The sequence below is a fragment of the Arachis hypogaea genome, chromosome 19, assembly GCF_003086295.3.
Source record: "Arachis hypogaea cultivar Tifrunner chromosome 19, arahy.Tifrunner.gnm2.J5K5, whole genome shotgun sequence".
In the NCBI taxonomy this organism is placed as follows: Eukaryota; Viridiplantae; Streptophyta; class Magnoliopsida; order Fabales; family Fabaceae; genus Arachis; species Arachis hypogaea.
The window spans coordinates 21,127,803-21,139,199 of NC_092054.1; the positions used below are offsets into that span (position 1 = coordinate 21,127,803).

The window sequence follows — 11,397 nt, forward strand, 5'->3', positions numbered from 1 at the left end:
ATCCTCTCTAACCAAAACAGAATTGCTATCCTCCCCATATATCTCTTTTTTCGTAACTAACTAGCTATGTCAGTAGGAAATGAAAGATCTAGTGCTCTATCGCTGGGGGTGTAGCCGGGTAGTGACCGCATAGCATGGCCATAGAGAGCTTCGTGAGGCGACATGTCGAGAACTAAGTGATAGGACCCGTTATAACAGAATTCAATCCTTGACAAATAGGATGCCCAAAAAGTAGGATAGAAATGAGTAAACACTCTCAGATATTGCCCCAAGGTTCTGTTTACGACTTCTGTTTGGCCATCACCGTGTGGGTGGTAGGTGGTGCTAAAATGGAGTTTAGTTCCATTGAGTTCAAACAAATTCTTCCAAAACCTACTCATGAATATTGGGTCTCGATCCAAAATCATAGCAGTAGGGTATCCGTGTAGTTTCACTACTAAATTAGTGAACTCCCTGGCTGCTTCCTTCATTGTAAAACCTGGTTTCAATGGGGTGAAGTGTTCCACTTTGCTGAAACTATCCACTACCACTAGTATAGCATTAAAACCAGCTGATTTTGGAAGTTGCATAACAAAATCAATTGAAATCTCATCCCACGATTTGAGAGGAATAAGTAACGGTTGAAGCAACCCTTGAGAATTAGCAGGAATATATTTGGTGACCTGACAATTAGTATACTATTCCGCAAACTTGTGCACATCCGCCCTTATTCGGGGCCATAAAAATAAATCACTTAGGATTTCCTAAGTTTTGAGTATCCCTCTATGTCCATCTCTCACAGAGGAATGGAACTCATACATCAAGGTCTCCCAAATTCATTGATAGTCTGGCACCCAACCCAACCTTGGAACATCAAAGTACCATCATTAGCCATGTAATCCAGCCTCAATTTTCCTTCTTGTAGCTACTAATGTAAGTGCAGCATCTCCTTGCAATGCAAATTAGCAACCTTGAGTATTTGAATCAAAGAATTTTGCACCATAGATAGAGCTCTATACTCCACTGATGCCATCGTATCCAGGTGGAAAGATAAAGCATCGACTACTTAATTAAGTCTCTCTAGTCAATATTGTATCTCAAAGTCATATCCTATCACCTTCATCAATTAATATTGCTATTCCGAAATTAAAACCACATGCGTCATCATCAACTCTTCAAGGCCCTAATGATTTGTCTTACTGATAAAATGTTTTCCTAGAAGGTAGTGATGCCATTTAGCAACAGCTTGCGTGATGGCATATAGTTTCTGCATGGAAGCTGATCCCATGGTCATTCTCTTGTTGAGCTTCTTGCTAAAGTAAGCAAGGGATGTCCTTCTTGTGAAAGTAAAGCTCCTACCCCCATATGAGACGCATCGGTCTCAACACAAAAGGGTTTAGAAATTTTGGTAGTGTTAACACAGGTGTGTGAGTTATTACTTCCTTGAGTTCTAAAAAGGACTTATTCTCTTCCAATCCCCAATTAAAGGTGTTCTTCTTAAGTAACTCGGTGAGGGGTGAGCAATATGGACATATTTTGCAACAAACTTTTGATAATATCTAGTAAGATCTAAAAAAATCCCATAGTTGTCTAAGATTAGTTAGTTTTGGCTAAGCTTAAATAGAGGTAATTTTGGATTGATCCTCTTTTACCCTGTCATCCCCAATATTATGGCCAAGTTATTCCACATGTCGCTGCCCAAAGAGGCATTCAGACCTCTTCACAAATGAGTGATGTTGGTCCAATGTAGTTACGGTGAGTGTCAAGTGTCTAAGATACTCCTCCCATGTCTTATTGTATACCAAAATGTCATTAAAGAAAACAACAATGAACTTTTGTAAATAAGGTTGAAATACCTTATTCATGGTAGCCTAAAATGTGAAGGGCGCATTGGTGAGGCCAAAAGGCATCCTACAAAATCATAAGGACCTTGGTGAGTCCGAAAAGCCGTCATAGGAATAACAACATCATTAATTCAGATTTGATGATAGCCAGAACAAGTAGGTCGATCTTAGAGAAAAATTCAGCACTAAATAACTCATCCAGAATTTCCTTTATTGTAGGAATAGGGAATTTATCTTCCACCGTAATGGTGTTGAGGGCCCTATAATCAACATAAAACTTCTAGGCTGCTATCTTTCTTCTTTACTAATAGGATGAGGCTTGAAAAGGCACTTTGACTATCTCAAATTACACCAGCCTTTAACATTTATGTGATGAGTCATTCTATCTCTTCCTTTTGGAAGTGAAGGTCCTTATAAGGTTGAACACTTATTGGTTGGGAACCCAGTATGAGCTAAATTTGGTGCTCAGTATCACGATGGGATGGTAACCTGGTGGGTGTATTAAACACTGCTCTGTGATCCTCCAATACTGACTGAAAGTTGGTTGAAACCAGGGTCTTTCTCTCATTCTCGATGACATCTAACAGCCTTAGATGATATAAAGTCGTGACTACTTTAGCCATTACCATTTTCTACATCATTTTATTGCTTATAGCTTTGGAATGTAGTAACCTTTCAACTTGTAGCTTTACTGCAATACCATCAACAACAAATTTCATAGTAAGCAGTTTGTAGTGCGTAGATACATACCCTAAACACATCAGTCATTAGACCCCAAGCACAATTTTTAGCCCTTTATAATTCCAGTACAAAAGTGCTAACAGAGAACTATTAGCCTTGCATAACCAAGGGAACTTTCTCACAAATCGCTTTACAGCCAATAGTGTCTCCATTTCCCACTAAAACCTACAATGTAGTGGTTTTTGATATTGAAAAGTTCAATTTCTCAGCCACACTAGCTTTAACAAAATTGTGAGAGCTTCCTCCATCAATAAAAAACATAACGGGTTGTCCGTGATACATTCCTTTGAGTTTGAAAGTTGCGGGTTGATATTGACCCACCATAGCTTAAAGCTAAGTTTCGGTTGACGTAATTCCACCACCACCAGGTTGTCCACAAGCAAATTTTGCACCTCTTTTGACTTTGATTCCTTTAGCAATTCCTACATTTCTTCCTCTCCATTGAGTAAGTAACAAGTGCTCTTACATCTGTGGCCCCGAGACCACTTCTCTTTGCAGTATTAACACAATCTCTTCTCCCTTTTTAGTTTAATCCCTGAGGTTGATAATTTCTTAATGGGTGAATTATGAGGGATATTGGTTAAGTGGTTAGAGATAGATGTATCGGTGAAAGGAGTGGGGTTGAAATTAAATTTAGGTGATTATGTCTTATTGGTAGTAAGTGAATTAGGAGAGTTACTTGAAGTATGATTTGGATTCATATTTGTATTTCATTTATGATTCGGATTTGTTGCAGATTTTTATTCATAGAGCCTAGCCAAGGACACGACTGTGACGTAAGAGTTGGGTCTGGTAAGCAATAATTCGCACTTCAAATAATCCTGTAAATCATCTACAAACAGGGAGATTAACAATCTTCGCTTAAAGCAGTGACCTGATTTACCTATTAAGAGTTGGCTTTGAACACTATTGACCAGTCTTCGAATTAGCTTTGGTATTTAGCCACACTATTGCTCTATTTCAGTTCCTTAAGATTTTCCTTTTGATTATAAAACTGGCTCTGTCCAAACCGATCCACCAGTGCATCCAGGAAGGATTTCCAAGTATGTTTAATGTTGTTATTGACTACTCAGCGGTACCAAGAATAAGCTGGACTAGTGAGATGAAAAGAAAACATACACACCCTCATATCGACAGAAACTGGATATCATTTGAAGTACTCCTTAGCTTTGAACACCCAGTCTTCCACATTCTCATCATCGAACAGTGGCAGGTCGATCTTAAAAGGACGAGTCAATGGCTGAGGTGACCCGTTATTCCTATGAATTTTGGATCTGTGTGAAAAAAGTCCTTCTTCCTCAAGACATTCTTCAATAAACCTTGGATCTTTTGTAAGGAAAGCTATGCCATCCAAACGTGTGTTGGTAGCTCTAATTTGACTGAAAACTTCTACCTGACTATGTTGAAGAGCTGCAATTTCAGCTTGGGCAGTTGAATTTATTAGAATTTGTCATCCTTTCAACGAGAGTACCAAATAGCAGAATTAAACTAGTGTGATTTGTATTAATGAATGTATGAATTATTGAATTATATAATGAAAAATGGAATTACAGAAAGTATTGCTCCTATTCGAGTAAGAAGCACACTGCTTTGAGAATAATCTCACTAATATCTTCTTTGTTCAAAACAGAATTGCTATCCTTTCTATATCCCTTTTTTCCGTAACTAACTAGCTATGTTGGCAAGGAAATAAAGATCTAGTATTCTATTCTTATTAACCCATAACGTAGTCCCCCGTCCAATTAGGCTTTTTTCTGCTTTTCTGTGCTCTGAGCACAATTCTGCTGGCCTAACATCTTCTAATTCAACAGTTTATGGATTACCATTTAGCCCGACTTCTACATGTATGCTATCAGTTTTGTTTGCTTTATGTACTACTTGCTTGATTGGTATGGATTTAAGTAGGGGTGGCAATGGGTAGGATAAAATTTGGATCCAACCCTAACTCTAGAAAATATTCCAACCCTAACCATATCCATTCTTAACCCGCGGATATCCGACCTTACCTACGGATTACTAAAAAGATGCAATTATTATATAACTTTACGATAATTTAAAATAGAATTGACTTTTTTGTAAAAAAAATATTAAATTATCAATTGATTTTTTCTGAATGACTACAGATTTTTTATATTTAGTGAGAAGTTTTTGGTTCAACATCCACTTAAAACATATTTTTATATAAGTATATAACATATACATATATAGAGTATGGGTTCGTCAGGTAGAGTTGAGATTTAACTCGTACCCTACTCGACTTGCATGAAAATCTTATCCGTACTGCTACAGATCGAATTGACGACTCTATTCAATTGGCTTGAATAGGATATCCATGAATAGGGTGCATGTTATCACTCCTAGATTTAAGCCAATTCAATATTTATCAAAAAAGAAAAAAGGGAGGACTATTTGTGCAATGAAAACTAGGAGCGAGGGCTTCAAGGAGAAAGTAATTGATATAGAATCATATAATTGACACCTAGCGGCATCCAGAAAGTCCAAGCATTGAAAAGCCATTCCCCTCCACCGCTACACGCATATTTTTTGTTCTTATTTGCAATAGAAATCGGTTGTGGGTATTTAATGTGAAAATTCTCAGACAGTCACCTCAAAGTGGAAAAGTAATCAGTTTTTCAGATTAGGGACTTTGGAACACGTCATTGCACAGCATCAGGTGAAGATAAATCAAGTTAGTAATTAACAAGATTAGTCTCGAGGAGACTTGATCAGGAACACCCAACTCTATTTGACATATAGTGATAATAATTTCTCTGCTTGCTTATCAATTGGTTTCAAAAGTCAATCATACTTTTTCTTTTAGTTAGTTTGAAGCCAAGAGATGCTCGTGTTCTGATTGAAGTTTTCAGATGAGGATCAATCAACCATTTTGGTAACAGCATCACATCCCTATTTCCTCATGTCATTTGAAGAAAAAAAAAATTACCACGAAACTGTGCAGGGAAAGACTATACTAGCTAAGAGAAAACAATATATGTAAGGGAGATAATAAAAAATCAACCCAAACACCTCAAAAAGAACTGATCTCCCACATCAGGTAGCATATCTTGTATGTACAATACAATCTATCATTCACAGTAGTCATCATATATTGATAATTTAGAATGGTAATAATAATACACACGACAAGTAATACATTTTACTGCACCGACAGTAGGTTATTTTGGGCATCCTCCCCCTCCCCCTCATCTCCACCTCCACCTGCTTCCCATGCCGTTCTTCAGCAGCAACCCCACTAAGTTAACTAGACTGAACAACTAAGGGATAATAACTAAACATATTACACTTAAAAAGAGACTAAGAAAAGAAAAAAAAAAAAAAAACATTCTTGTTCACAACAGTCACTCACAGAAAAGGGGCTAGCAATGAGAACCTAATTAACCTAGTCATGTCTCACTCACTGTCACTATTATTGTTATGGTGGTTGTTGGTGTTGCTGCTATGGTGATTCCCTGCATTGTTGTTGGTACCTTTTTTACCAAGCTTAAGTTGCGAGATCTCCAACTGTGTCTTCATGAAGAACTGCATCCGCTGCAGCTCAAGATCCTTGGCGAATTTCATCCTCTGCTTCTCCATCTCCACCACCTGCTGAAGCTTCGAACTCTCCGCTTGCTCGTAAGCCTCCCCAAACTTGAGAATTGCCTGAGTCAATTCCCTCACTGCACACCCCCAGCTCTTCCCCTTCGCCTTCGTCACTAGTACCGGTTCCCTTCCTTTAGGCCCGTTTGGGTTCATATCCATCTCTCTCTGCTGCTGCATCCTCGGCCTCTTCCGCTCATAATTCTCCGGCGGGAAACTGTCACTGGACACCGGAGACGGTGGGTCTCTATCCGAGGAATCAGACTCTGGATGAGTAGGATGACGCCTCCGGAACGAGAGCTTCTGGTTCTTCACCTGCTTGTTTTGGTTCTGATTTTGATTCTTTAGAGTTTGGAACTGATTATTGTTATTACCGCTGCTGCGGATCCCTACCGGAATTCCAAGCGGAACCTTCTGTGTGGCCGGGGAGGGGGAGTTACCGGCGCCGGGGATCTTGGCAGTGGGACCGATCAGCTGGTCAAGGCGATCATAGAAAGGCCACTTGCTAGGTACGCCGGCGGCGGCGATCTTTGCCTTCTCGAGCTTGTACTTCTTCTTGACGGTGTCGATCCGGTTCTTGCACTGTATGTCGGTCTTTGGTGTCTTGCCGTAGTCCTCTCTTCCGCTCACGATCTCCGCTACCTCCTTCCAGTGTTTCTGTTTCAGGTTCCCCCTGCTCAGTTCAAGGTACCTCTCTCCCCACGCGTCAATCAGCACCGCCGTAGCGCCCTCGCTCCAGCAATCTTCCCTCCCTCCTCCTCCTCCTCCCCCGCTACCGCCGCCGTTTCCCCTCGGGGAGGCGCTGGCTGCTGCTGAATCGGAAGCGCTAATGCCACGCTATTAGGAGCCGGAGGCGGATGCTGCTGCGGTGCCGGCGCCGCCACCGTCACCGTTATCCGGCCGTTCTCCCTCGGCGACGATGCCGGGGATCCGCTCGCCGGAGACGGATGTGACTGGATCTCATCGTCGTCGTCCATTGACTCGTCGGCGCCGATCTACCGTGGGGTTTCACAGTAACGATTGGTAGAGATGGAAAGAGAGAGGAGGTTAGAGAGAGAAAGAAGATGAAGCTAGGGTTTTCATTTTTCTTTTTTTATTTTTCTTGATTTTGGCCGGAGAGAATTTATCGATGCCTTTTCGTGTTTTGTTCGTTTTTTTTACCCTTTTTCAATAGATTTTTTTTTAAAAGAAATTGGGGGAAATTATATTTTGAAGTTTTTTGGGTGGTTTCACGGAAGGGGTGGATTTTGACGGTGACCGTGGATGAGGGTTTGGCAGTCCAGGACACGTGGAGGGACAGAAGAGGAAAATGGAATTGACGTGGAAGGATGTGATTGGAGAAAAGAGGAAATTCCGTCACCGGCTAGTTGGTGTTTCTGTGTGCCGGCTCAGTTGGTGGACCTTTTCCGTTACTATTGGTATGGGTTAGTTCACGAGTTTGATGATAAACACCAGGACCTTGTTACTCTTGTATCTCAAGTTCTGAGTTATCATTCAACCTGCCTCCGCGGTCACCGGTTTGATATCCCCAATTTACCCTCAACCTACTTAACTTTCTTGTCGTTTTAGTATTTCAAGTTACCTAAGAAAAAGAGTACTTTGATAAAATTCCAGCAATTACATTCAAATCTGGTGAGTCAAAAGAGAATAACTGTTAATTAAGCGCAAGACAAATGATATTTGTACTGGCTTTTAGTATAACTTTACATGTATACTTCTTTTGCTAATTTTAAAAGATAAATTTTTTATATTCTCAATTAAAACAAAGTATATTTTTAGAGAAATTATCAAAATCGTCCATAGTTTTTTATTGAATATATTGACAAAAATATTTTTCACTTTTGATAATGATAAAAATGTCTAAACTATTTTAAAATGTGACTAAAATAACAAAAAAAATATTTTTTACAAATGACAAATAATTTTTATATTTAATAAATCGCTTATGTGTTTGTACAAAATTTTGTAGAAATATTTAGATAGCTATTTAAAAGGTACATATAAAAAATTTGGATTAAAATTAGATCTATAAAATTTTTAATTATTTTTTAAAAATATTCTTGCCACAAAGAAAAACGCAAAAGGAATCTACTCCAGTAAAATTTTTAAATTTTAAGAATAAAAATATTTTATTTTTCTAATTATACTTGTAAATAATTATATTAAAATCTAATCTCTAAAGTACTTGTTAAAAATATATATTTATTATTGGATATTTTTATTACGTTTTAAAAATATTTTGAAGATATTTTTATCGTTAATAAAAATAAAGAATATTTTTGTCAACATTTCAAATGTTAGGACAATTTTGATAAGTTACTCATTTTTTGTCTATAATTCTTTTGAAACATTTAATTTAATTTAATTTAATTTAATTTAATTTTTAATATTTAAAATAAATTTCATTCTACAATTAATATTTTAATAAATAATAGTTAGTTAATTTTTTTTTAATTTTACTCTAAACTACTTTGCAATTCCATCATTCTAGCCCCAAAATTCTAACATTAATCCACCAAAATCCTAGCCTCCATTTTCAAATCCAAAACCCAAAATCCTAAATTCCTAACCCACCCATGTCAATGATGCCAAAAATAACTAGTGATGATAAAATATTGATTAAATTATTCTGTTAATTCTTATAATTTCATTAAATTTATAATTAAGTTTTTATAGTTCAAAAGTTTTCAATTGAGTTCTTATATCATTTTAAATTCTGAAATTAAATTATTTTTATGTAAAAAATATTCGAATTAACAGAATACTTTAAAAATGAGAAACATTTAGATTTATATATTTAATTCTTAAATATAGATAATTTTAATTTGAAAAAAAATATTATGTTAATTCTAATATTTTTGACACGACAAAAATCTAATTATAAAATTTAAAATAGTGTAAGGATTCAGTTAAAATCTTTTAAACTATAGAGACTCAACTATAACTATAATGACACTATGGAGACAGAAGTTTAACCTAAAATGTTATTCCATCAAATTAGTTTGAAAATGGGTTTTGAAAAGAGTACTAGTCGCACCCTATGGTTATAGTTTTTTTTTATTTTTTTTATTTTTTTTTTTTTGGGTGACTTCCCTATGGGTATAGTTCTAATAGTATGTTTAGGTCTTAACACGAAAAAAAGAATTCAACAATTGATGGGAAAGGTTTTGAAGTTTTTGATGTGTAGTTAATTATGTTTATATATTAACAAGAAATAAAAGGTTTGCCGGGGTACCTTGTTTATATTACGAAAAACGTAACAAGTTAACCCAAAAGACAGGAAAAGTTAGGTATAGTTAATATTAATCTAAAATTTCATATTGAAGTTCTAAATTTTGTCGATTATGAACTGATATATGAATACTGACATAGATATAAGACACAATCATATAGCATAACATGAATTTTAAATTCTTATAGATACGAAAATATGTCATATATATAAAATATAAAGTATATTTTAGATAAGTTATAATGATATTTTTATATTTTATTGATATTAAAATATAAATTAATTTTTTAATTATTTTTAATGTCTTTTATTTTTAATTGTATAAAGTATTTAAAATATTTTTATTTTAAAAATAATAATATATACTATTTCTGAACTAATTTAATTTCAAGAATACATGTTAAGAATAATATTGAATATACTGATACGTGAGGGTATTTAAGTATGTCCAAACATATTTGATTTTTTTTAAGATATGGTTGGACACAAAAAACACGTATGTCGAACGAATATCGTATCAAAAATATGTCGTACACACGAACACTAAAATTTAACAAAGTGTCCGTATTTCATAATTAATGAAGAACTGGGATTCATGTTGTTATTCTTAGCTAATGGCTTGTCAAGTTAAATGAATTGTATAGAAAAATAGAAAAACAAATGTTAAAGAAAATAGATCATAAAAGCTAAATCTTAAAACTATACTAATCTTAATATAAGTTTGTAAGTGTTTCTGAAATTATCAAATGGGCCCAAAAATCAAAGTTATGTGGCTTACTGTCTTTCATGTTCGTGCACAGCTACTTGAGCGGTGTTTAAACTACAAGAAAAAACCCATGTTACCACGCTTTTTTCTTGTCACGCTTCAAAAACGTAATCGAAAGGGGTCAATGGCCAGGCTTTTTATGAGAATGGCAATTGCTTAGAGATTTGGTCACGATTTTTTTGCCACACTTTAAAAGCGTGGCTAAAAAGGATCAATGGCCATGCTTTTATAAGGGTGGCGACTGATTAGAGATTTGGCCACGCTTTTTCTTGCCACGCTTCAAAATGGTAGCGATAGAGAACAACAGGCACGCTTTTGAAGCGTGGCGAAATGGTTTCGTTATAGTGATGTTTTTGAAACGTGCCCTTTTCCTCTAACTCTTTCGGCATGCTTCAAAAGCGTGGCTACAAAGTTCAAAAAAAAAAGGTTTCCCACCCCTCTTTCTTTGAAAGACTGAGAGTTAAATTGCATACACAATAATGCCTAACACTACTCTTTATTTTCTTCGAAACACTCTCTCCTTCGAACCAATGCCTTGAAAATCTTTGAAGAACCCTAACAAAGAGCTCATCGCTGACGCTCGCCCTCTCTCCTCTGTCGCAATGCCTCTGTCAGCGCTCCCTCTTCCAACGCTCCAACCATCACTGCTCCTTCCATCTTCCTTGTACACATTAAACCCCTAACCCTCCTTCGGCGATGACTTTCTCTAGCAAGGCCTCCCTCGACGCTCATTGTCCCTTCCAAACCCTCTGTCGACGCTCGCTCCGCTGCCGCTCCCTTCGTCTGTGCTCCAATGCTGTAAACCCTAACCCTCCTTTAGTGGTGATTCTCTCTGGCAAGGCCTCCCTCTTTGGCCCTCACTTTCTCTTGCAAATCCTCCGTGGGCACTCCCTCCGCCGCCGCTCCCTTCCGTCGTTGCAAACACCTAACCTTTCATCTTCCCTCTCTCGCAAACCTTTCCCTGTCACTGCAAACCCTAACCCCTGTGGAGAATTTTTCTCTATGAATTAGAGAAGGTTTGTTGTTCTAGCTAATTCTTTTAATTCATTTTGTGAGTTGTCAAAAAATTAAATAATTTGTTGTTGATTGTTGTTGTAATTCAAAATACTGTTATGGATATTTGTCACTCGTTATGAATATTTGTCATTATGCTTATCTTTAAAATCTCTGAATTTGTTTGGTGTTGTCATTATTTTGCTTGCCACTGTTACTGGCTTTGGGGCTATGATGTTTGTAGT

The 11,397-nt window shown here is 36.7% G+C and overlaps 1 protein-coding gene across 1 annotated transcript; it reads right to left on the bottom strand.

Annotated features, from left to right (window-relative positions):
* Positions 1-5,648: 5,648 nt before the first annotated feature.
* Positions 5,649-7,675, bottom strand: LOC112775319 (trihelix transcription factor ASIL2). Its single transcript, XM_072226537.1, has 2 exons — positions 6,972-7,675; positions 5,649-6,933 (listed from the first exon to the last, which is right to left on the bottom strand). Exons 1-2 carry the CDS (start codon positions 7,136-7,138, stop codon positions 5,976-5,978), a joined length of 1,125 nt encoding a protein of 374 aa, XP_072082638.1. The 5' UTR covers positions 7,139-7,675; the 3' UTR covers positions 5,649-5,975.
* Positions 7,676-11,397: the final 3,722 nt, after the last annotated feature.